The following is a 27801-nucleotide window of genomic DNA, read 5'->3' on the forward strand; positions in this document are numbered from 1 at the left end:
ATTTTTATGGTGGTAGTCTGTGAAAATTCCGTTTTTTTTTTTTATATACCACTTGGGTCAATTACACCTTCTAACGGGTTATTGTCTGAGCTGTGAAAATACTATCCTGAGGATAGGTCATCATTATGAAAAACCTGGAAAATCCTATAAATGTCATATCTCTGGAGGAGAAAATTATCCCCTTAAAGCATAACTGAGCTTTAAAAAAAAAAAAAAAAAAGTTGGCATAATGCCTGTCCTTCTTTGTACAGTAATTATGAAGGGACAGTTCGTGTCTTGCAAAAGTATTCACCCCCCTTGACTCTCTTCGTATTTTGGTGCCTCACAACCTGGAATTAACATGGATTGTTTGAGGATTTGCATCATTTACTTTACAGAACATGCCGACAACTTTGCAGATTTTTTTTTTTTATTATTGTGAAGCAAACAACAAATAGGACAAAATGACAGAAAAAGTCAATGTGCATAACTATTCACACCCCTAAAGTCAACACTTTGTAGAGCCACCTTTTGCGGCAATCACAGCTCCAAGTCGCTTTGGAGAAGTCTCTATGAGCAGTTGCCACATCTTACCACTGGGATTTCTGCCCATTCCTTCTTGCAAAACTGCTCCAGCTCCTTCAAGTTGGATGTTTGTGCTTGTAAACAGCAATCTTTAAGTCTGACCACAGATTTTCTATTGGATTGAGATCTGGGCTGTGACTCGGCCATTCCAACACATTTACATGTTTCCCCTTAAACCACTCAAGTGTTGCTTTAGCCGTGTGTTTGGGGTAATTGTCCTGCTGGAAGGTGAACCTCCGCCCTAGCCTCACATCACGCACAGAGTGGTGCAGGTTTTGCTCAGGAATATCCCTGTATTTAGCACCATCCATCTTTCCCTCAACTCTGACCAGTTTCCCAGTCCCCCCAGCATGATGCTGCCACCACCATGTCTCACTTGTGGGGATGGTGTTCTTTGGGTGATGTGATGTTTTGGGTTTGCGCCAGACATAGCGTTTTCTTTGGCCGAAAAGTTCAATTTTAGACTTATCAGACCAGAGCACCTTCCTCCATACATTTTGGGAGTCTCCCACATGCCTTTTTACAAACTCACAACGTGCCTTTTTGTTTTTTTCTGAAAGTAATGGCTTTCTTCTGGCCACTCTGCCATAAAGCCCAACTCTATGGAGCGTACGGCTTATTGTCGTCCTATGTACAGATACTCCAGTCTCTGCTGTCGAACTCTGCAGCTCCTCCAGGGTTACCTTAGGTCTCTGTGCTGCCTCTCTGATTAATGCCCTCCTTGCCCGGTCCATGAGTTTTGGTGGGCGGCCGTCTCTTGGCAGGTTTGCTGTTGTGCCATCTTCTTTCCATTTGGTTATGATAGATTTGATGGTGCTCCTGGGGATCATCAAAGATTTGGATTATTTTTAATTTTTTTTTTTTTATGCAAATTAACATAAGAGTCATATCTTACTTGTGTGACCAGAGAAGAGTCATATTTTCAAGCTCTGACATCTCAGGTTAATTTGCATATGTATCAAATCATTTTTTTACTCAATAAAAGCACACAGAGCTATGGGGACTGGGTATTGCGGATGTGCTAGCGGCCATCTAGCAGCCCATGTCCTCAGCTCTATACATCAAATCCAGGTGACGGGTTCCCTTTAAAATAATCTGGAGGGAAATGCAAAGGATAAATTAGGAGAGGAGAAAATTATCCCCTTAAAGCGTACCTGAGCTTTAAAAAAAAATATAAAATTGCATAATGGCTGTGCTTTGTACAATCATAATTGTAAAGGAACAGGTATGTTTGGACTTCCCTAAAGTCTCTTTCAGCCATATTGTTCCCTATTTCAACTGCACAGCTGAATGCATTTCTCTCACAAGCAGGGGGTGTCTCCCTTCTGCCAGTACTGTATGCAGTGACCTTACTTTCCTTACTTCCCACTATGTTTGTTTTCTTCTAGGGAGCTCAAAAAGCTGAAGGAGCGATCAGACTTATAGAAAGGCAGAAGGCTCCTGTGATGTTCAGAAGCAGTATAGAAGCAGTTCTTTTATCAGGCTGAGAATCTCAGCTAGCTCTGACAGGCCCCCACTTCCTCTCAGCCGTCTTCTGAGTCTGTTACCAGGGACGGATCTTGCCTGACAACAGGCACTGGACTGCAATTTAGATAGAAGTGAGACCCCTAGTGGCCATGACTTTACTGCTTTTGTGTTTAGAAATTTGTGAGGTAGGGTACTTTCACACTTGCGGCAGAGGATTCTGGCAGGCAGTTCCGTCGCCGGAACTGCCTGCCGGATCCGGTAATCTGGACGCAAACTGATGGCATTTGTCAGACGGATCTGTTTTTCTGGAACACTTAATGCTTGATCCGGCACTAATAGACTTCAATGTAAATTAATGCCGGATCCGGCATTCCGGCAAGTGATCAGTATTTTTGGCCAGAGAGAAAACTGCAGCATGCCGCGGTATTTTCTCCGTCCAGAAAAAAGAGGGACTGAACTGATGCATCCTGAACGGAATGCTCTCCATTCAGAATGCATTAGGATAAAACTGATCAGTTTTTTTCCAGTATTGAGCTCCTTTGACAGAACTCAATACCGGAAAAGAAAAATGCTAGTGTGAAAGTACCCCTACACCATTCTCTATTAAATGAAATGACATTGTGTGAAAGTACTCTTAACATAAAAAAAAACAACCTTAAAGAGGAAAACTTTTTGGGGTGGCTGTAATGTCAAATAGATAAAATCCCATCCAAACATTAGATTATGTATAATGAGTTCCTGAAAATCATCTGGAGGGAAATGCAAAGGATAAATTAGGAGAGCAAACGATTTTGTATATCCGGCGTACCGCAGGGGCAGTTGGGTAACGTGGGGTGTCCTCTTTTCATTCTCCACTGTCTCTACCATAGAATTTGCTCTAACAGGAAGGTGGGGTATCGGCTCCCCCATTCTAGCGAGCTTCCGACCTCCTGACTAACATTTGTCATATCCAGTGCATAGGTGATAAAAATGTAATAGTATTCCAGCCAAAATATTTAACCACCTCAGCCCCCAGTGCTTAAACACCCTGAAAGACCAGGCCACTTTTTACACTTCTGACCTACACTACTTTCACCGTTTATTGCTCGGTCATGCAACTTACCACCCAAATGAATTTTACCTCCTTTTCTTCTCACTAATAGAGCTTTCATTTGGTGGTATTTCATTGCTGCTGACATTTTTACTTTTTTTGTTATTAATCGAAATTTAACGATTTTTTTGCAAAAAAATGACATTTTTCCCTTTCAGTTGTAAAATTTTGCAAAAAAAAACGACATCCATATAGAAATTTTGCTCTAAATTTATAGTTCTACATGTCTTTGATAAAAAAAAAATGTTTGGGTAGAAAAAATTGGTTTGGGTAAAAGTTATAGCGTTTACAAACTATGGTACAAAAATGTGAATTTCCGCTTTTTGAAGCAGCTCTGACTTTCTGAGCACCTGTCATGTTTCCTGAGGTTCTACAATGCCCAGACAGTACAAACACCCCACAAATGACCCCATTTCTGAAAGTACACACCCTAAGGTATTCGCTGATGGGCATAGTGAGTTCATAGAACTTTTTATTTTTTGTCACAAGTTAGCGGAAAATGATGATTTTTTTTTTTTTTTTTCTTACAAAGTCTCATATTCCACTAACTTGTGACAAAAAATAAAAAGTTCTATGAACTCACTATGCCCATCAGCGAATACCTTGGGGTCTCTTCTTTCCAAAATGGGGTCACTTGTGGGGTAGTTATACTGCCCTGGCATTCTAGGGGCCCAAATGTGTGGTAAGGAGTTTGAAATCAAATTCAGTAAAAAATGACCTGTGAAATCCGAAAGGTGCTCTTTGGAATATGGGCCCCTTTGCCCACCTAGGCTGCAAAAAAGTGTCACACATCTGGTATCCCCGTACTCAGGAGAAGTTGAGGAATGTGTTTTGGGGTGTCTTTTTACATATACCCATGCTGGGTGAGATAAATATCTTGGTCAAATGACAACTTTGTATAAAAAAATGGGAAAAGTTGTCTTTTGCCAAGATATTTCTCTCACCCAGCATGGGTATATATAAAATGACACCCCAAAACACATTCCCCACCTTCTCCTGAGTACGGAGATACCAGATGTGTGACACTTTTTTGCAGCCTAGGTGGGCAAAGGGGCCCATATTCCAAAGAGCACCTTTCGGATTTCACTCGTCATTTTTTACTGAATTTGATTTCAAACTCCTTACCACACATTTGGGCCCCTAGAATGCCAGGGCAGTATAACTACCCCACAAGTGACCCCATTTTGGAAAGAAGAGACCCCAAGGTATTCGCTGATGGGCATAGTGAGTTCATGGAAGTTTTTATTTTTTGTCACAAGTTAGTGGAATATGAGACTTTGTATGAAAAAAAAAAAAAAAAAAAAATCATCATTTTCCACTAACTTGTGACAAAAAATAAAAAATTCTAGGAACTCGCCATGCCCCTCACGGAATACCTTGGGGTGTCTTCTTTCCAAAATGGGGTCACTTGTGGGGTAGTTATACTGCCCTGGCATTTTAGGGGCCCAAATGTGTGGTAAGGAGTTTGAAATCAAATTCAGTAAAAAATGACGAGTGAAATCCGAAAGGTGCTCTTTGGAATATGGGCCCCTTTGCCCACCTAGGCTGCAAAAAAGTGTCACACATCTGGTATCTCCGTACTCAGGAGAAGGTGGGGAATGTGTTTTGGGGTGTCATTTTATATATACCCATGCTGGGTGAGAGAAATATCTTGGCAAAAGACAACTTTTCCCATTTTTTTATACAAAGTTGTCATTTGACCAAGATATTTATCTCACCCAGCATGGGTATATGTAAAAAGACACCCCAAAACACATTCCTCAACTTCTCCTGAGTACGGGGATACCAGATGTGTGACACTTTTTTGCAGCCTAGGTGGGCAAAGGGGCCCATATTCCAAAGAGCACCTTTCGGATTTCACAGGTCAATTTTTACTGAATTTGATTTCAAACTCCTTACCACACATTTGGGCCCCTAGAATGCCAGGGCAGTATAACTACCCCACAAGTGACCCCATTTTGGAAAGAAGAGACCCCAAGGTATTCGCTGATGGGCATAGTGAGTTCATGGAAGTTTTTATTTTTTGTCACAAGTTAGTGGAATATGAGACTTTGTAAGAAAAAAAAAAAAAAAATAAATCATCATTTTCCACTAACTTGTGACAAAAAATAAAAAATTCTAGGAACTTGCCATGCCCCTCACGGAATACCTTGGGGTGTCTTCTTTCCAAAATGGGGTCACTTGTGGGGTAGTTATACTGCCCTGGCATTTTCCAGGGGCCCTAATGTCTGGTAAGTAGGTAAATGACCTGTGAAATCTGAAAGGTGCTCTTTGGAATGTGGGCCCCTTTGCCCACCTAGGCTGCAAAAAAGTGTCACACATCTGGTATCTCCGTACTCAGGAGAAGGTGGGGAATGTGTTTTGGGGTGTCATTTTACATATACCCATGCTGGGTGAGATAAATATCTTGGCAAAAGACAACTTTTCCCATTTTTTTTATACAAAGTTGGCATTTGACCAAGATATTTATCTCACCCAGCATGGGTATATGTAAAATGACACCCCAAAACATATTCCCCAACTTCTGCTGAATACGGAGATACCACATGTGTGACACTTTTTTGCAGCCTAGGTGGGCAAAGGGGCCCAAATTCCTTTTAGGAGGGCATTTTTAGACATTTGGATACCAGACTTCTTCTCACGCTTTGGGGCCCCTAAAATGCCAGGGCAGTATAAATACCCCACATGTGACCCCATTTTGGAAAGAAGACACCCCAAGGTATTCAATGAGGGGCATGGCGAGTTCATAGAAAAAAAATAATTTTGGCACAAGTTAGCGGAATTTGATTTTTTTGATTTTGTTCTCACAAAGTCTCCCTTTCCGCTAACTTGGGACAAAAATTTCAATCTTTCATGGACTCAATATGCCCCTCAGCGAATACCTTGGGGTGTCTTCTTTCCAAAATGGTGTTATTTGTGGGGTGTTTGTACTGCCCTGGCATTTGAGGGTCTCCACAATCATTACATGTATGCCCAGCATTAGGAGTTTCTGCTATTCTCCTTATATTGAGCATACGGGTAATGAGATTTTTTTTTTCCGTTCAGCCTCTGGGCTGAAAGAAAAAAATGAACGGCACAGATTTCTTCATTCGCATCGATCAATGTGGATGAAAAAATCTCTGCCAAAAAAAAAAAAAGGAGGGGAAAGGCGTCTGCCAGGACATAGGAGCTCCGCCCAACATCCATACCCACTTCAGCTCGTATGCCCTGGCAAACCAGATTTCTCCATTCACATCAATCGATGTGGATGAATAAATCATTGCCGGGATTTTTTTTTTTATATATACAAAGTGTTTGCCAAAGTATATGAACACCGCCACCTCCTCAGCTCATATGCCTCGGCAAACATATCTTTTACTGCAGAGGAGAAATCTCGTCTTGCAGCGCCGCATACACCGACTTGCGTGTAATCTGACAGCAGCGCAATGCTTCTGTCAGAATGCACATCAGTGCTGCAGCTAGTCGATCGGTTGGTCCACCTGAAAGGTAAAAAAAACAAAACAAAAAAGAAAAAACCAGGCCGCAACGCAATAAATTTATTAACTGTTGAACAGAACATAGAAACTTTTTTTTAACTTTTTTAACTGAACGTTTAACTTTTTTACTTACCGGTAATTTTTTTTTTGTTTAGTTTTTTTTACCTTTATAGAACAAACCTCTCCTTCCCCATGGGACAATGTGCAAAGCGCAAATTGCCCAAAGATGTGGCGAAGTACATTATGCACTTTATCCCAGGTGAAAGGAGAGGTTTGCAGCAGCTGTGAGTAAAAGGGCCCTAATAGCCCTGTGTGCCTGTCCTGTGAGATGCAATCCCTATGCTAGGTGTACCTGTGTGTGGTACTTCCGGAAACACTCACCAAAGCATAGGGCAGGGTGGTCAGGACAGTCAGGACAGAAATAGCGGGTGTCACGCCTTATTCCACTCCTGCTACAGACACGACATTTTTTTCGGGGTGGCGGTTGGGTTGAGGTACCAGCAACGACACTGGGGAAATGTCGCTCGTGTAGACGGCTAACTACACTGGTGGATGGGGCCACGGAACCTCCTGGGTAAAGGAGGTTCTCGATGATCTCTTCCTGGAATTTGAGGAAAGATCGTGTTCTCCCAGCCTTACTGTAGAGAACAAAACTATTGTACAGCGCCAATTGAATTAAATATACAGACACCTTCTTATACCAGCGTCTGGTTCTGCGGGAAACTAAATAGGGAGCCAACATCTGGTCATTGAAGTCCACCCCTCCCATGAGCGCATTATAGTCGTGGACTGAGAGGGGCTTTTCAATGACACGGGTTGCCCTTTCAATTTGGATTGTCGTGTCTGCGTGAATGGAGGAGAGCATGTAAACGTCACGCTTGTCTCTCCATTTCACCGCGAGCAGTTCTTCGTTACACAAGGCAGCCCTCTCCCCCCTTGCAAGACGGGTGGTTACAAGCCGTTGGGGGAAGCCCACGCGACTAGTTCGCGCGGTGCCACAGGCGCAAATCCGTTCTAGAAACAAATGCCTAAAGAGGGCCACACTTGTGTAGAAATTGTCCACATAAAGATGGTACCCCTTGCCGAATAAGGGTGACACCAAGTCCCAGACTGTCTTCCCACTGCTCCCCAGGTAGTCAGGGCAACCGACCGGCTCCAGGGTCTGATCTTTTCCCTCATAGATCCGAAATTTGTGGGTATAGCCTGTGGCCCTTTCACAGAGCTTATACAATTTGACCCCATACCGGGCACGCTTGCTTGGGATGTATTGTTTGAAGCCAAGGCGCCCGGTAAAATGTATTAGGGACTCGTCTACGCAGATGTTTTGCTCAGGGGTATACAAATCTGCAAATTTCTGGTTGAAATGGTCTATGAGGGGCCGAATTTTGTGGAGCCGGTCAAAAGCTGGGTGGCCTCTGGGACGGGAGGTGGTGTTGTCGCTAAAATGCAGAAAACGTAGGATGGTCTCAAATCGTGTCCTGGACATAGCAGCAGAGAACATGGGCATGTGATGAATTGGGTTCGTGGACCAATATGACCGCAATTCATGCTTTTTAGTTAGACCCATGTTGAGGAGAAGGCCCAAAAAAATTTTAATTTCGGAAACTTGGACTGGTTTCCACCGGAAAGACTGGGCATAAGAGCTTCCCGGGTTGGCGGATATAAATTGTGTGGCATACCGATTTGTTTCTGCCACGACTAAGTCCAAGAGCTCCGCAGTCAAGAACAGCTCAAAAAATCCCAGGGCCGAACCGATTTGAGCCGTCTCAACCCGAACTCCAGACTGGGCGGTGAAAGGGGGAACTACAGGTGCGGCTGAAGTTGGTGACTGCCAATCAGGGTTTGCCAGCACCTCAGGGATTCTAGGGGCTCTACGGGCCTGTCTGCGCGGTGGCTGCGACGGGGTAACTAGTGCACGTGCCACCGTACCAGCTTCAACTGCCCTTCTGGTGCTCGCCACGTCACCATGTTGTACGGCAGTGCTGGTACTAGGTCCAGGAAGGGCTGCGCTGCTGGTGTATGCCTCACCACGTGATCCGGCAGCGACAGCCCCACTCTGCTGCTCTTGAAACGGATCCTGCGTAACCTGTGGTCTAGCGACACGGGGCCGGGTACGCCTGGTGCTGCCAGGGACCTCCACCTCCTCGTCCGAACTTTGGGTCAGAGAGCCACTGCTTTCCACAGGTTCATATTCTGACCCGCTAGATTCATCAGATGAGGGTTCCCACTCCTCATCCGACTGGGTCAGAATCCTGTAGGCCTCTTCAGAAGAATACCCCCTGTTTGACATTTGGACTACTAAATTTAGGGGTATTCCCTGAGACTACCCAAGAAAAAAAGCAAACCTGTCTTACAAAGGGGAGGCTAGCGAAGTACCGGAGGCTGCTGCGGTTGATAAAAAATATCAAAACTGATTTTTTTATCGCCGCAGTGCTTGTAAAGTGAATGTGCAGTGATCAAAAAACAAAATTTTTTTTGTCACTGCGGTGGGGCGGGCGTGGGTGAACGCACGTGTGGGCGACCGATCAGGCCTGATCGGGCAAACACTGCGTTTTGGGTGGAGGGCGAACTAAAGTGACACTAATACTATTATAGATCTGACCGTGATCAGTTTTGATCACTTACAGATACTATAAAAGTACAAATGCTGATTAGCGATACGCTAATCAGCGAATAAAAGTGACTGCGGTGCGGTGGGCTGGGCGCTAACTGACGCTAACTACCTAACCAAGGGGCCTAAACTATCCCTAAAACCTAACAGCCAATACTAGTGAAAAAAAAAAAGTGACAGTTTACACTGATCACTTTTTTTCCTTTCAATAGTGATTGACAGGGGCGATCAAAGGGGTGATCAAAGGGTTAATTGGGGTGCAAGGGGGTGATCTGGGGCTAAAGTGTGGTGTTGGTGCTACTCACTGTGAAGTCTGCTCCTGTGCTGGATCCAACCGACGAAAAGGACCAGCACAGGAGCAGAGAAGCCATATAACAGATCATATTTACTAATATGATCTGTTATCTGGCTTCTGATTCGATTTTTTGAAAATCGCCAGCCTGCCAGCCAATGATCGTTGCTGGCAGGCTGGTGACGAAATACTTCTTTAACTTTTGCCGGCCCGCGATGCGCATGCGCGGGCCGGCAATGCACGAAATCTCGCGTCTCGCGAGAGGACGCACCGGCGCGTCCACCCAGAACAACAGGACCGCCGCAAAGACGCAATCCTGCGTACGGCGGTCCTGAGGTGGTTAAAGGGGTTATCAGAGTTATGGAAAAAAAAATTAAAAAAATTATAAAACTCATCAGGACTTACATATACATTAGTTAAGCTTGATTTCTTAAGAGAAAAACCCATACTTACACCTTTGCATGGTTCTGTTATTCATGCTTTGTTTACATGCTGCAGCTGTGGGGGCGTGTAACAACAATGCCTGAGCTCTGCCTCATGAATATTTGTGGGCGTGAATAATCTGACCTTCCCCGCCCCCTGCACATCCTAACTTTGCATTAAAAAAAAGTCACAGGATCATCTCATAACTCACACAGGCAGAAGATCTTCTAAGATCTAAGCTATATGATGGCTATATGTATCTAAGCTCCATGGCTGCTATATGTAACCAATCTCTATGGCAGCTATATGTATCTAAGCTGTATGACAGCTATGTCTATCTAACCTATATGACGGCTATATGTATCTAAGCTCTATGGCAGCTATATGTATCTAAGCTATATGATAGCGACATGTATCTAAGCTATATGACGGATATATGTATCTAAGCTATATGTATCTAAGCTATATGACGGCTATATGTATCTAAGCTATATCACAGATATATGTATCTTAGCTATTTGACAGCTATATCTAAGCTATATGACACTTAGATATAGCTGTCATAGCTTAGATACATATAAGTGTCATATAGCTTAGATATAGCGGTCATATAGCTTAGATACATATGGCTGTCATATAGCTTAGATGCATGTAGCCGCCATGTGGCTTAGATGCATGTAGCCGCCATGTGGCTTAGATGCATGTAGACGCCATGTGGCTTAGATGCATGTACAGTTGCAAGAAAAAGTATGTGAACCCTTTGGAATGATATGGATTTCTGCACAAATTGGTCATAAAATGTGATCTGATCTTCATCTAAGTCACAACAATGGACAATCAGTCTGCTTAAACTTATAACACACACAGAATTAAATGTTATGTTTTTATTGAACACACCATGTAAACATTCACAGTGCAAGGGAAAAAGTATGTGAACCCCTAGACTAATGACCTCTCCAAGAGCTAATTGGAGTGAGGTGTCAGCCAACTGGAGTCCAATCAATGAGATGAGATTGGAGGTGTTGGTTGCAGCTGCCCTGCCCTATAAAAAACACACACCAGTTCTGGGTTTGCTTTTCACAAGAAGCATTGCCTGATGTGAATGATGCCTTGCACAAAAGAGCTCTCAGAAGACCTACGATTAAGAATTGTTGACTTGCATAAAGCTGGAAAGGGTTATAAAAGTATCTCCAAAAGCCTTGCTGTTCATCAGTCCACGGTAAGACAAATTGTCTATAAATGGAGAAAGTTCAGCACTGCTGCTACTCTCCCTAGGAGTGGCCGTCCTGTAAAGATGACTGCAAGAGAACAGTGCAGACTGCTCAATGAGGTGAAGAAGAATCCTAGAGTGTCAGCTAAAGACTTACAAAAGTCTCTGGGATGTGCTAACATCCCTGTTAGTGAATCTACGATACGTAAAAAACACTAAACAAGAATGGATTTCATGGGGGCGTGGCTTGTGAGTGCATGGAGTAAGACGCACTGTTCACTGCTCCTGCTAGAATCCTGCTCATTTACACTGGAAGCGCTTATAAACTGCCTGAAAATACTTTATCTGGGGAGAGGAAGGTGTCCGGTGACTGTGGTGACAAAATCGGGAGCCTGAAAATGCCGAGGAAATCGTCCAAGCTGGCAAACATGACCGCCTGGAGAAGGGCCAAGATGGCGCCGGAGGTGGAGAGGCGTCGGCGCTGCAGGAGACGGTGAGCCAGAGCGCGGCTGCTAAACTCAGCAAATATGCCAGACTGGACAGTGGAGGGGGCGATTCGGCTAGTGATAAAGGGACTGATATACCTACCTCCTCTGATCAGGAGGACGGATCCATGGACGGCGACGATCCGGTTTCGGCCGGTCAGCCGGTACTCAAATCTGCAGCCCCAGCAATAGTTCCAGAAGACCTGCGGGTTGATTCTATAAGGGAGCCCACATTGAAAGATATAATGGTGGCTGTGGCAAGCTGCAACAGTACCCTTAAAGTGCTCACTGTACAAGTTGGCAGCCTGCGATCAGATGTGTCTATAATCAGGCATAACCTGCACAAGATTTCTGAACGCACTTCTGATTTGGAAAAGAGTGTCCTCACTGGAAGACGTTATTCAACCTCTGCAAATGGCGTCAAAAATAAATGGGAAAGATATAGCTGCCTTATACGCCAAAGCGGATGATTTAGAGAACAGATCGCGGAGAAATAATCTGCGAATTGTTGGAATGCCAGAAAAAACAGAAGGGGCCAATGCTACAGAGTTTGTGGAGAAATGGCTGCACCAGTTATTCCATGAGAAGGGCCTATCCTCCCTGTACGCGGTTGAGCGGGCGCACAGAGTCCCGTCGCGGCCGCTCCCGCCAGGCAGGCCTCCTCGCCCCATACTAGCGAAGATTTTACACTTTAAAGATCGGGACACTATCCTACGCCAGTCAAGGGACAATGATGAGATGGTCCTGAATGGGGTCAGTGTCCATTTTTCCGGATTATTCCAATGAGGTACAGCGGAGGAGGAGCAGATTTATAGATATAAAGAAAAGGCTCAGAGTGCTACAAGTTCCGTACGCCATGTTGTTCCCGGCTAGATTGCGAGTGGTGGCGTTGGGATCCACCAGATTTTTTGAGGACCCTGATGAAGCGACACAGTGGCTGGACGTTCACGAGAGGCAATTGAGAAGTGGGGCCCTGGACACTTGAAGGAAACAGTTTGCAGTTTGTGTTCACTTTATATGCATAGGATTGCACCTTAATGTCACTTGAACGTTACACCTGTTATAAAGTGTATTGAGTGTTGCTACCACACGGTAGATCCTGATGCAGGAGTAGGAAAGTCGGATAAGAAATGTATTTCCCAGTTGTGGAGAGGATTCTCTACCTGAGGGAGAGTGTTGGAATCAGAAATGATTTTTGTTCAGCATTGGGCATGGTGCTTACAGATTGCCCTGCGTTAGAGTTGGATGTTTGGGAGGGGGGGGTTGGGGTTACTGTTCAAAGTAGCCTGATCACTGGGGAGGGGGAGGGTGACGGGTCAGAGATAGGTGAGGGGCGTGAATTCTGAGAGAGTGACATTAGTATGGGGTGTGAGATTCAAATATGCTGTAATCTTTCATCATGACACAAGTGATTAGAGTGTTGAGCTGGAATGTGAGGGGAATGGCTGATGCACGAAAACGACAATGTATATTTCAATATTTGGGTCGGTTTCAGCCGGCTATCTGCTGCCTGCAGGAAACGCATTTGTCCAATGATAATGTGCAGTGGCTGAACAAAAATTGGGTAGGACATGTGGTACATGCAATCCATTCCTCTCACTCCAGGGGCGTAAGTGTGATTGTGCATAAAAGTATAAGGTATGAACATCTGAAGCAATGTGTGGATGCTGAGGGCAGATATGTGTGTGTGTAGTGTGCAAGATTGATGGGATCCAGGTGGTGTTGGTGTCAGTGTATGTGCCTCCACCGTTTGCTTCTCCCTTGATACGGGATATTATGACCTTTGTGGCGGACTTCCCTGGACTGCCGTGGCTGCTAGTGGGGGACTTCAATTGTACATTGAATGACTCCATAGATAGATGTCGGGTAGAAGGTACCAGTGGATCACCGGGGAGTGTGGCTCTTAAGAATATTATAAGGGAAACTGGTTTACTTGATGCTTGGAGGCTGCGCAACCCGGATAAGCGGGTGTTTTCATGTAGATCTGCTACGCATCATTCATTATCGCGCATAGATCTGGCTTTGGTTAATGATGTTATGCTGCCATTGATAAAAGATGTTATTTATCATCCTCGATCGTTGTCTGACCATTCCCTGGTGCAGGTTGATTTGTGCCTGGGCGTGCTTAGGCAGGGACCGAGGTTGTGGAAATGTAACCCGCATTGGTTGAATGTACTTGGTGATTTGTCTGAGATTACTCTGGAGGTCAGGGAGTACTTTTCTATTAATGGAGGGACGGCTTCAATACACGGAGTCTGGGATGCCATGAAAGCGTTTTTGAGAGGGGTACTGATCAAAGAAATTAGTAAGCATAAATCTAAATCTAGAGAGGCAGATGTTAAAGCTCATGTACAAGTAACAGAAGCTAAAAAGGAGTTTGGTAGAATACCCACCATGGCTAATAGTGAGGCGCTGGAGGTAGCTCAGGAACAACTAAGGTGTCATCTACTACAGGCTGCAGAGAGGAAACGTAGTTTTTACCGCCAAAGATCTTTTGAGGATGGAGAGAAAGTTGGGCATCTGCTCTCAGTGGTTTCTCAGGCACAGAGGGGTTCTTCTTGTATACAAGAGCTAATGGATGGTAACGGAAATAGTAGCCAGGATACAAAAGGGATATTAGATATTCTAAAAGGTTTTTATGTCTCTCTCTATGCTTCCAAGGAGTCTAGCTCGGAGGAGGCCTTGTCCGCCTTTCTGGCTGAGGCTCAGCTATCAGTGTTATCAGAGGAGGATAGAGAGAGACTGCAAGAGCCGATCACGCTGGAGGAGTTAGAGGTAGCTCTTGGGGGGATGGCGAACGGTAAGGCGCCGGGGGCAGACGGCATACCAGTGGAGGTGTATAAAAAGTTGCAGGGGGTACTTCTTCCTGAATTACTTAAGGTTCTTGAACATTCTCTGGAGACGGGTTCGCTACCACATTCTATGCAGGAGGCTATCATAGTAGTTATTCCTAAGCCTGGGAAAGATCCCAAAGTTCCTGACTCCTATAGACCAATTTTGCTATTAACAGCAGATGTGAAGCTCCTGGCGAAGGTGCTGGCGAACAGGCTGTCCAGGGTAATACTTACTATAGTGCACCCGGACCAAACTGGCTTTATGCCTGGGAAATCGACTGCTATAAATATCCGTAGTATATGCTAGTCTGAATATTCCAGCTGATAATGGAGGAGATAGGGCCTTACTTGCTTTAGACGCCGCTAAGGCGTTCGACAGTGTTGAATGGAACTACCTATGGGAAACATTGAGAGTCATGGGCTTTGATGCTCGTTTTATTCAGTGGGTGAAAGTGTTGTATTCAAGTCCAAAGGCACGGATCAGAGCTAATGGGTGGCTGTCAGATAGCTTTTCTTTGACCAGAGGCACCAGACAGAAGTGCCCATTGTCACCCTTGTTGTTTGCTTTAGCAATTGAACCACTTGCAGCCCTTATCCGCCTGTCACCTCATATTGTGGGGTTCAGATATGGTGAGACGCAAAATAAAGTGGCAATGTATGCTGATGACACTGTTATTTTTGGGTGACACTGGGGGCTCTTTGGATGCGGCCATGGCTTTAATTGATAGATTTGGTGGCTTCTCTGGGCTTCGGATAAATTGGCAGAAGTCTGCCTTGATGCCGGTAGACGGACAGGCACTCTCTGGTATGCAGGCAGATAGTTTGATACCCTGGGTGGACAAGTTTAAATATTTGGGGCTATATATAACACCTAGACTGCTGGATTTTGAGGAACTTAATTTAACTCCTTTTACTAAATACTTTTAGGTTGAAGGCAAGGACATGGGGTAGACTCTTTTTGTCGGTGGTGGGCAGAGTGAATCTCCTAAAAATGGTAATGATGCCTCAGTTACTATACATATTGAATAATGCCCCTGTATGGATCCCAGTGGAGAGATTTAGGAAAATACATTCGATATTCAGAGATCTTATCTGGAAATATGGTCAAGCTAGGATTAAACTAGAGACGCTGCAATATCCCAAGTCTGAAGGTGGCTTGGCTGTCCCTAACGCCTGGATTTATTTCTTAGCCTCTCAGTGTCAACATTTTAAGGGTTGGATGGAATTTCAGTTACCAGATGTGACTGGGAAGATACTGCAACACTGGTTGGGTAGTAGGGACCTTATGGGTATTCTGGAGGGTGCAGGGATGCATGGGGGGAGAGAGAAAGTAACGCTTATAGAGCTTATGAAAAAAGTGTGAACAAAGGTAAAATTGATCAGGGGTGTTGGTGGGGTAGGTGAGCTTTCCCCAATATGGAACAATAACTTGATGCCAGAGTTCATTTCTCTATCAGGAGTCCAAAATTGGGAATCCCATGGAGTAATGAGGATAGGTCAATTGATCGAGACTAATGTATTTAAATCATTTCAAGGCCTACAGCAAGAATTCAACATTCCTAAAGTGTGGTTCTATCAATATTTGCAACTGAGACACGCCTATGATGTCACGATGAGGAAGGGTTGTATTATTGCCAAACTGGATGTGGTCCATAAACTGGTTCTTCCAGCTGGAGGAAAAAGAGGTCTGATATCACGGGTGTATACTCTGCTTTTAGACAAATTTTTGATGGGATTCCCTCTTACAAGGATGAGGAAATGGGAAAAGGATCTGGGGGACATCCCTAAGGAACAGTGGGAAGATATATTGGAGGCAGTCCCGAAAGTGTCTGTAAGTGAACAGGGTAAGTTGTCACAATTGTTTATCATCCACAGAGTCTACAAAACTCCAGTGTTTTTACGGAAAATTGGGGTTAGAACTGATGACAATTGTCCAAAATGTATGGTGGAAGGTGCAGATCTGTTTCATATGCTTTGGTCTTGTCCAGTGCTAAGTAGTTTTTGGGATGAGGTGTTGACTTTGATTAATCGTAACCTGGAGTTGAGGGTGCAGAAGGACCCAAAGATCTGTGTGCTGGGATATGTGAAGGAGATTGGTGGGGGAGAGGCGGTCAAAGTGGCAGTTGGGAGACTATTGTATGTGGCCAGGAAGTTGATTGCTTTTAGGTGGATCCAGGGGAGTCCGCCAACAATGGAAGAATTTGTGAGAAAGGTGCATGATATGTTGACTCTAGAGAGGGGAGTGTTTGTTAGGAGGGGATGTCCTCAGAAATTTTAAAAGTTGTGGAGTGTATGGTTGTCTCACACTCATGTCGTAATATAAATAGGTCTTGAAAATTCATGCTCTGATCTGGGGGGGGGGGGTTTGGTAGTTGAAGGAGGGGGAGGGGGGGATTGTTGGGTGTTAACAGTCAAATAATCCTGTAACTGTTAATTTTTTCTTTTTTCTTTTTCATTGGTATATACATTATGTACAATAACTGTGGGAGTTGTATCAAATATCTGGATATGTGATAATGTTTTATACAATTCTTTGTATGAGACGTGGAGGGGGAAAAATAACAGAAAAATTGTAGACACGAACTGTCTTGTAATATGTCAATTTTATTTGAATAATAAAAACGATTTGATTGGAAAAAAAAGAATGGATTTCATGGGAGGATACCACAGAGGAAGCCACTGCTGTCCTAAAAAAACATTGCCGCAGCAGTACTGGCAAAATATTCTGTGGACAGGTGAAACCAAAGTTGAGTTGTTTGGAAGAAACACACAACACTATGTGTGGAGAAAAAGAGGCACAGCACACCAACATCAAAACCTCATCCCAACTGGGAAGTATGGTGGTGGGGGCATCATGGTTTGGGGCTGCTTTGCTGCGTCAGGGCCTGGACGGATTGCTATTATCGAAGGAAAAATAAATTCCCAAGTTTATCAAGACATTTTGCAGGAGAACTTAAGGCCATCTGTCCACCAGCTGAAGCTCAACAGAAGATGGGTGTTGCAACAGGACAATGACCCAAAGCATAGAAGTAAATCAACAACAGAATGGCTTAAACAGAAAAAAATACGCCTTCTGGAGTGGCCCAGTCAGAGTCCTGACCTCAACCCGATTGAGATGCTGTGTCATGACCTCAAGAAAGCGATTCAGGGACTTCCAGTTCCGGCGCCAGCATGAGCGGCAGCGTGTAGCAGGAGCTCCCTGCCTGAAGCACCCTAGATATTGCTCCCCTCATCTCCCCGGCTGCAGGAATAGACGTGCAGCTGGATACAAACGCCCCAATTCTAAATCCTCGGTTTATGGACCGATTCCTGATTCCCATGTGGAGCAAAGCAAAAAGAAATCCGGCGAAAGCTGACAAACAACCCGCGGACCCCAAGATGACGGCTCCACCAGCAGAACACGAGAGCACGCGATCTCCGGTACCCCCGGCAGACAACCCCGGCGATCTCCTACACGAGGGTGACAAGCCGAATATAGACTACAAACACTGGAAGTCGCCACCCGCATAATACCAGATTTTCAAGAGGCTCTCTCTTCCACCGTGGCCCAATCCCTTGGGGCGCTTCAGGCTGAGGTCAAGCAACACTCGGCACATTTGGAGGATTTGGAGACAAGGCTGGTGGCGGTCGAAACAGATAACATAGTGATTAAAAGCCACCTCTCCCAGGCGGTGGAGGAAAACACAAAACTATGGGCAAAAATTGATGAGCGTGGGTCTGTCGGAACAGATCCCGGCGAAAGAGCTCATATCCATATGCGAACTGGAGCTCCCCAGGGCCCTGAGACTAATATCCTTCTGCAAGGTTGAACGAGCACACAGGGTGGGCCAGGGGATGCCTCCAGAGCCCTCAGGCAGATCAAACAAATCGCGAGTGCATCCAGACCGCAATACATGACCCAGACAGGTCATAGTCAAGTACCTGGATTACTCTGACAAGGCCGCACTGTTGAGAGCATATAAACAGAAGGGTACTGGAGTAATGTTAAGAGGCCAACGCATTTTAATATTTGGAGACTTTTTAGCCGAAGTTACAAGAAGGAGACTATTCACTCCAATCTGCTCTGCGCTGTACAAGAATCAGACCCGCTTTGCTCTATTATACTCTGCCATCTTCCGGGTCTCTCTACCTGATGGTACATCTATATCCTTTGACAGCCCAGAAGAGGCGAAGATGCATCTTAGAGAGATTCTTTCAGAACGTAAGCAACTACCCGCATTGGATTACCCGGAAAGGCCTTTAACTCCTAAACCGCACAGACATCCTAAGAAAGTATCAAGAGATTAAATATCTTCTCCTCGCCATAGTGAACTCCCCGCCAACGAAGATATACAAGATTGGGGACAATCAAACAGATTTTCACCGTATGAAGAAGTTGTGGGTAGAGGAGGTTTTGGGTTTGGAGGCAATAGGGAAGAAAGCAGTGGTTCTCACTCTACTGAAGAAGGGTTTCTCATATAAGGTTTTATTACATGATCATGACGAAAGAGGTCGAGTCTCTCATCTTCACCTTGCCTCGGTGGGGGGGATTTAAGTGTTTACAATATATATGGCCCGAATGAACCAGATGTAGTTTTTTTTCGATGCCTTGGGTCAACGTATATATATCCCGAGATCCATTGGGGTTACAAATAGTGGGGGGAGACATGAATGCTGTAGTAAGCCAAGTAGAAGATAGGAGGGAAACAAATCTACAAGGCAGGAAGGGAGGGGAGAACCTAAATCTAGCACGCCTACTAACAGATGCTAACCTTACAGACATTTGGCGCCTGATTCACCCTAAGGGGAGAGAGTTCACATTTTTTTTCTGCCGCCTGTAAGTCCTGGTCCCGCATAGATTATATTTTGGTCAACAGAGAAAGCTTGGGCAGTTTCACAGAACCAAAAATTGAGGATATGGTGATCTCAGATCACGCCCCGGTCTTGATATTATTTCAGGACGGAATATCCAGGGGATCAGATTTCTTATGGAGATTTCCAGCATGCTTGATAAAAGATGAAAACTTCTGTGATATGCTCCATGGCTGGTGGCTAGAGTATAAACAGGACAATGAGGGAACCACTGACCCCCAGTTGTTGTGGGATGCAGGGAAAGCTGTTCTCAGGGCAAAAAGTCAAGGCATATATGTACAACAAAAAACGCACAACCAAATTAAAACTCGCACAAATGAGCGACGAACTGAGGATATCCTAAACAGCCTTCCAAAACAAACCTACTACACTTTCACAGCAGAAATGGCAGCAAGCCAAACAGACATGCGATACATGGCTTCTCCACTGGGAACAGCTGGCACAATCTAAATGGGAAGCTCACCTGTTCAAATATGGGAACAAGGCTGGCAAACTCCTGGCTAGATTGGCTACTGGCCAAAAGGGTCAAATGTACATTCATGGCCTTAAAGATGATACGGGCAAAACATGTTCACACCCCAAAGAGATCAATGGGATTCTAAAAGACTTTTACGCCAAGTTGTATGATACCTCAGGTTGCCAGACTACGTGTGTTCAGGACTGGTTAGGAGATGCCACTCTAACAAAAATATCAGAAACAGAAACATCCTCAACTCCCCAATAACTAGCGAAGAAGTTCTCCATACCGTAAAAAACCTTTCCCTAGGAAAAGCACCAGGCCCGGATGGGTTTAAAGGGGAGTTTTACTGTATCCTGGCACAAGACATAGCCCCTACGCTTTCTTGTATATACACCAATTACATGCAAGGTAAAGATATCCCTACCTATACGAACATAGCCCATATCAAGGTGCTGCCAAAGCCGGGCATCCGATCTCACTAATAAATGTTGACCTGAAAATAGCATCTAAGATCCTAGCGGACAGGTTGGCAGCTGTTTTGCCTAAGATAATCTCCCCCAGTCAGATGGGGTTTGTCCAGGGTAGAGCAGGGGTCACCAATATTCGCAAGGTGTTGGGGGTTCTGGATGAGGTAAAGATGAATCCAACGGCCCATCCGTCCCCAGAAATTGTAGCTATAGATGCGGAGAAGGCGTTTGACAATGTGGACTGGGGATGGATGAGTACCGTGCTGGACTATGTAGGAATAAGCGGCCCCTTTTAGACAATATTTGTCAGCCCTCTACACTAACCCACATGCTAGGATTCACACTCCGGGATATATTTCAACTCCTTTTACCCTGCGCAAAGGCACTAGATAGGGGTGTCCAGTGTCTCCCCTACTGTTTAATCTTGCCATAGAACCCCTTTCCCGTAAAATAGCCCTTGCCGAGAATATAGAAGGTATCAAGATAGGTAATATCACTACCAAACATGCACTTTTTGCGGATGATCTTTTATTGTTTTTAGATAATCCAGGGAGAGACCTGAAACATGTCTTTCAGCTATTGGAAGATTTTGGAAAGGTGTCGGGATATAGAGCCAACCCCGCTAAATCAGAACTTCTCCTCTTACCAATCGAGCCAAAGGATGTACCGCCCCTCAATTAGGCACTCCCATACAAATAGCCTCCACATCAATAAAATACCTAGGCGTGCATATTGGCAGGTGCCCGGAATCCCTGTATCTTCTAAACTAACCCCCACTCTTTAAATCGATTGTCGGATCTAGATAGATGGAAGAAATATCCCTTAGGTACAGGATGTATGGAATGGGCAGGAAGGTCGCCTCTACTCCTTTTTGGAGATTAGGGAAAAATACCAGCTTGCATATTCCCAACAACTATTTGCTTATATACAGCTTAAAAGCTTCATTGATCATAGAATGAAATTTCCAGCAGCAGTAATGGTTCCCAATGCCCTAGATCAGTGGTGCCCAACCATTTTTCGTCTGAGGGCCGCACTAGACTTGGTATAAATTTCGCGGGCCGGAACCAGGTAGCTTTGCCAGAAAGAAATGCAAACGCTGTGAGGGGGCACGTGTGAGCATTACTACTGTGAAGAGGGCACATATCTGGGCATAACTACTGTGAGGGGGCACATATCTGGGCATAACTACTGTGAGGGGGCACATATCTGGGCATAACTACTGTGAGGAGAGCACATATCTGGGCATAACTACTGTGGGGGGGCACATATCTGGGCATAACTACTGTGAGGGGGCATGTGTGAGCATTAAGTCTGTGAAGAGGGCACATATCTTGGCATTATTACTGTAAGGGGGCATGTGATGTATACATGTGTGTAATGTATGTAGTGCAGTATGTGATGATCACACACTGCACTACATACATTTTACACACATGTATACATCACATACTGCGCTGTCACCTTCTTCTGCAGGTCTACCTTGATGTCTGGTCTTTAGGCTTCAGTCAGATCCTCCACCGCCATGCTTGCGCCGTGTGCCCGACACTACCAGGAGCTGGCCCCTCCTCCTCCTTTCATCTCCCGCCGGCTTCTCCTACAGCAGGGCGCTCTATCGCTCCAGTGCCCGCCCAATCTTGACAATCAGGGGCGTAGCTAGAAATGACTGGGCCCCATAGCAAAAACAATTATGTCTCCCACCCCCACATACCTATCGGACCTCCCACCCCTTCCAGAGCTCCCACCCAAACACCCCTCCAGGACCTCCCACCCCAACATCCCCCTTCAGTGTCATCCACAGCCCCCCCCCCCCCTTCAGTGTCGTTCACAGATCCTCCCCCCTCCTTCAGTGTCGTCCACAGATCCTCCCCCCCCCCCCCCCCCTTCAGTGTCGTCCACAGATCCCCCCCCCCCCCTTCGGTGTCGTCCACAGATCCCCCCCCCCTTCGGTGTCATACACAGATCCCCCCCCCCCCCCCCCTTCAGTGTCGTCCACAGATCTCCCCCCCCCCCTTCAGTGTCCTCCACAGATATCCCCCCCCTTCAGTGTCCTCCACAGATATCCCCCCCCACCCAGTGCCGCGTCCTAGCTAATTTATTTACTGCACTTGCCTCTGTGAAATTGAAGAGAAGCGCCGTAATCTCACACAGGCGCACTGGCAGAGGCCAGGAAGACGGTGCATTCGCACTTCGATGCCTCTGCCAGTGCGCCTGTGCGAGATTACGGCGCTTCTCTTCAATTTCACAGAGGCAAGTGCAGTAAATAAATTAGCTAGGAGGCGGCGCTGGGCGGGGAGATTGCAGGCACAGGCAGCATCGCTTTGCTGCGTGTGCCGTTCGCAGCGCACCCTGCGCTGATAAAGTCCTGTCACTGTGTGGGCCGCATTTCGCCCGCGGGCCGTAGGTTGGGCATCACTGCCCTAGATCGTTTGTTAGGTCAAGGCAAAGTAAAGTCCCTCTCAGATTTCTATAGAGAGATTAGAAAAATTTAAACAAAAGCCCTTAACAGAAACCCTATTTGCGCATTGGAAATGTTTTTGCATATAAAGAAATGTTTTGACATGGAGAAAATAGAAGTAGAGCAAACTAAAGGGTTGCAGATCAAGCCGTTCTTCAAAAAATGGGAGACGTTCATTTCCGCGCTCTATTCAGACTCTGAACTAAAGATACTCATGAAACCATTTTTAAATTCTGAGTGGTACCTAAAAAAGAAATTAGCGGGTACTTTGGGGAGATTGCTAGTGAATTAGCTTACAACTCTTTCCTGTGTTTGAGGATTGGCACCAGGCTTTCGGGGGGGAGGGATTGAGAAGTAATTTGTATTATCAGTTGTGTAACAAGATTTATGCAACATTCTTATGTCTTCTTTTCTGGACGATACTTACCAATATCATGTACACAGAACCTATGTACAACTTTTATGCATGATATCATACTATTTCATATGAATACTCAATAAAAATTATATAAAAAAAATAAACTATTCACGCCAGACATCCCAAGAATATTGCTGAACTGAAACTGTTCTGTAAAGAGGAATGGTCAAGAATTACTCCTGACCGTTGTGCACGTCTGATCTGCAACTACAGAAAACGTTTGGTTGAAGTTATTGCTGCCAAAGGAGGTTCAACCAGTTATTAAATCCAAGGGTTCACATACTTTTTCCACCTGCACTGTGAATGTTTACATGGTGTGTTCAATAAAAACATGGTAACATTTAATTCTTTGTGTGTTATTAGTTTAAGCAGACTGTGATTGTCTATTGTTGTGACTTAGATGAAGATCAGATCACATTTTATGACCAATTTGTGCAGAAATCCATATCATTCCAAAGGGTTCACATACTTTTTCTTGCAACTGTATGTGTCCTATATGACACCTATATTAATCTAAGCTATATCACCGCAATATCTATATTATTGACAATGATTTACTTTCTGATGTTCCTGGGGGTGGTTTTGAGCTACCAGCTGAGGCTAGTAAAGCTCGCCAGACGCAGGGCAACGGGCACACTGGTGGACCAGATGGAGGGAGCTTTGGAATCCATGGAATCTTTCTTCACGGCTGCCGGCACTGATGAGGATCGCGCATGAGCGATCCCTCACAGGAGCCGCAGCAGCCAGATACAGAGAGAGGGGGGGCGGGCACCAAAGGCTCTGACGTTTCGTGTACAGAGCCGGGCCCCTCCCTTAAGCAGGGAGAAGCCTGTAAACGAGACGTCACCGCCGGAGCATCGGGCATGTGGAAACAATGAATAAATAATGAATGTACATTAGAAATGTATTTTTAATAATGTTTTAAGCCACCTTAACATATATTGATTTAACTCGGATAACCCCTTTAAGGGAATCAATTTTCTTATGCAAGGAAAGCCTAAAACGGATGTATATTGACCGGCTGCAACTTTGAGGCCAGACACAGACGAGCGAGTTCAGTGCGAGAAACTAGCTGCGCGTGGCAGTGTTCCCTTTCTGTCCCCTGACCGGATTGCACAGCGTTATAATGATTTATAGTGCTGTGTGATCCTGAGAGTACTGGAATCTACTGAATCACACTGACCGGTATGACAGGGACACACAGAATTATAAATCATTATAACGCTGTGCAATCCTGTCAGAGGAGCGGAGGTCAGAATGGGAACTCGCGCTGCAAGTTTCTCACACCACACTCCGCTTGTCTGTGTCTGGCGTAAAGGGGTTGTCTCACCTCAGACTTTGGAGGCCTATCGCTTGGATATGCCCCCAATGTCTGATAGGTGCAGGTTCCACCTCTGGGACCCGCACCTATCTCTAGAATGGAGCGCCCAACGTGAAAAAGAGTGCACCCCGCATGCGCAGCCCTCCTCCATTTCTATGGGTGTTCCAAAAATAGCCAATTGCTGGCTCGGCTATTTCTGGCTATTCCATAGAAGTGAACGGAGTGGTGGCTGCACTTGCATGCTGTGCTCTCCATCACTTTGGCCGCTCCGTTCTAGAGATAGGTGCAGGCCCCACTACTGGTATTGGTGGTGAGACAATCCCTTTCAACAGGAGCTGTCGCCTCTCCTGACATGTCGGTTTTAGCAGCTACTTCCATTTATCATGTAATAACCATTCTGGAGCATCTTTTCTTATGGCTCTATGATATGCCATTCTAGGGGCGGGCCGGGCGGCGTCAGAAGGGGGGCGCCCTCTTGCCTGTTATTACTGTCGTGCCGTGCGCCCTGGCTCCCTCCCTCTGAGATCTCGCCTGCCCTGCGACCTGCGCCCGAGTGCCGAGTCCTCTCACTCTTATCTACAGACAGTGTCCACAGCTCCGGTACGTGCGGGCGGCACTTACTGACGTCACGCGCCTGCTCCTCCCACTAGGCGACGCAGGCGCGTGACGTACAGTGAGTGAGTGAGCGCCGCACTGCCTGCCTCTTACCGCCCGCCCTGAGCCCCTGAGCAGTGCTGATTGCTGAAAAGAAGCCTGCTGTGAGGCGAGCCTGACAATTTTTTTTACAATGGGGACACTGTGGGGGCACTGTGGGAGACATGAAAATGGGGGCCACTGTCACGGACATTAAGTTTAATAAGGATCACTATGGACATTATTTAGAATGGAGGCTGCTGTGGGTGTCATTACTCATTATAACTATAATGTCTGATAGGGTTAGTCCTGAGCTGAGTTATATCACCCTGCCCATGCCCTGTATAATAATGTACCCATCCCTGATACCCCTTAGTTATATTACCCCGCTGGGATAATATAACTAAGGGGTATCAGGGTACATTATTATACAGGGCAGGGTAATATAACTCAGGACTAGGCCTATCAGACATTATACAGTTATAATGACACCCACAGCAGCCTCCATTCTAAATAATGTCCATAGTGATCCTTATTAAAAATAATGTCCCCCGACAGGCAGGCTCTGCGGGCGGCGGCGCTCACTCACGCGCCGCGTGACGTACAGTGAGTGAGGTGAGCACCGCCGCCCGCACTGCCTGCCTGTTACCGCCCGCCCGGAGCAGTGCTGAGAAAGAAGCCTGCTGTGAGTGAGAGCCTGAGTCTGTGGGACAGTGCGTCACTGGGTGCGTCACTGTGACCGTCCGTGAAATGTGGTGACACATTTTTTACAATGGGGAGACACTTATTTCATCGAGCAGTTTTGAGGGGGGGGGGGGGGGGGGGGTTTGACACTCGCCCTGAGAGAAATTTTACCTAGAAACTGCACTGTGCCCTTCCACTATTATTCCTACCAGAAATTTAAGAATGAAGTACTATCCGTTGACAATGAAGGTCCAGATGGGTGTTACCAGTTGGGGATGTCTCCCTGCACAGTCTGACACTGGCACACCCACAACTGGAAACTCCCATCTGAACCTTTATTGCAGAGTGCTAGCAATTCATTTATAAACCTCTAGTAGGAATAATAGAGGAATGGCACATCGTATAGTCATAAGAACAGATGCTCCAGAATTGTTATTACATGGGGATTGCAGGTAGTTACTAAAACAAACAAGTCCGGAGAGCGGACGGGTCCTCTTCAAATTTGAATGATGCCCCTCACTAATTTGGAGGTAAATCGTCAGTTTAGGTTTTATTGGCTATTACTGGTCACATGACCCCAATGTACGTTCACCAGACACGTTTATAATCCCATTTTCTTTCTCTTTAAGAAATCCTTGCCATCTTCCGAGAGCTCGTTCGTTGCCAGAAGTGAATTTACCTCCCCAACGTTCTCTATTCCTGTGGACATAATTAGCCAGAAATTTCAGGTGGAGCAGAAGCCAGAAAGTGAGAAGAACTGTGAAGAAGGCTACACAAGCAGAAAGCGACTTGTGGACAGTGACACAAGTGGCGCCACGACAAGTGGAGACCTTCCTTCAGCTGTCTCGTCCTCCACGGGGTCAAGCGGAGAAGCAAACTGCTCTGCTGAGGAAGACTTCTCCTCAGGACGTCAAGGAGATAGGGTGTCCTCTTCTGTATCTCCCCTTCGAGGCTCTTCCATTGTCTGTCCACCGGTCAGTGTCAGGGATGACTCCTCAAACCTCCCCTTTGACACCAGTGGGGTCTTCAACATCAATCTGAACACTGTGTCCATAGCGGACCCTGCCGAGGTCTGGACGGGTTTCAGACATGTAGAAGTGCCACAGGAGGAGGCAGAAGTCTCGGTGGAGTCGCACGAAACTGAGATTGAACTAGACCAGTGCAATGGTGACATCTGTTTAAGCATTGATGGCCTGGAAGAAGAGGACTGGGGTGATTACGAGGAGGAAGAGGACATTTCAGAGAATGATGACTCTGACAGTAACCTGATATCAGGCTACATGAAAAGATGACTTTTATGCCATGCTGCATTTATTACGGCTTTTTTTTTTTTTAAAAGAAGATTTTATGTTTGTAGCACTGAGATCAGTACACCGGTCAGCCATGACATTAAAACCAAAATATTGTGTAGGTCCCTCTCATGTCACCAGATCTGACCCGTTGAGGCATGGACTGTACAAGGTCTGTGATAGTGTCCTGGCACTAAGACGTTGGCATCATATCCTTTAAAGCGGTTGTCTCATTGATGGCTTATCACTAGGATGTCAGATAGGTGCGGGTCCCACCTCTGGGACCTGCTCTTATCTCCACAACGGGTTCCCCAAAGTGAATGGACAGCAGCCAAGCATTCGCAGCCACCCTCCGTTCACCGCTATGGGAGTTCCAAAAATAGCTGAGCACCATCTCTGCTCTTTCCATAGCGGTAAACGGAGCTGTGGCTGCGCTTGAGGGGTGCACTCTCCATTCATTGCTATGGAACCGCCAAAAAATAGCCGAGAGCACTTGCTCGGCTATTTTCGAGACTCCCACAGCGATGAATAGGGGAACAGGCCGCACTCCTTAACTTTGGGGGCCCCATTCTGGAGATACGTGTGGGTCCCACCTCCACTCCTAATATATTCTAGCTATATACCAACAATTTGAGACAAGCCAACCACTTTAAATCCTGTAAGTTGGAATATGGCCAGTCACTGGTTTACCACTTGTCCCCGCTTGGACCACTTCTGGTAAGTACTAACCACTACATACCGGAAACGCCTGCTGTTTAGGAGGTGCTCTGA

The 27801-nt window shown here is 45.7% G+C and overlaps 1 protein-coding gene across 1 annotated transcript in view; it reads left to right on the top strand.

The window, feature by feature from the left end:
- The window catches only part of IFNAR2 (interferon alpha and beta receptor subunit 2), a gene marked incomplete at its 5' end in the record, with an annotated part of 168523 nt that extends 141453 nt beyond the window's left edge, over positions 1 to 27070 (top strand). Inside the window, one exon of the mRNA XM_040422092.1 lies at positions 26371 to 27070. Coding sequence (XP_040278026.1) covers positions 26371 to 27033 — 663 coding nt within the window. The remainder of the gene's footprint in view (positions 1 to 26370) is intronic.
- Between the last annotated feature and the right edge of the window lie 731 nt (positions 27071 to 27801).

The sequence above is a fragment of the Bufo bufo genome, chromosome 3 (genome assembly GCF_905171765.1).
Source record: "Bufo bufo chromosome 3, aBufBuf1.1, whole genome shotgun sequence".
Lineage (NCBI taxonomy): Eukaryota > Metazoa > Chordata > Amphibia > Anura > Bufonidae > Bufo > Bufo bufo.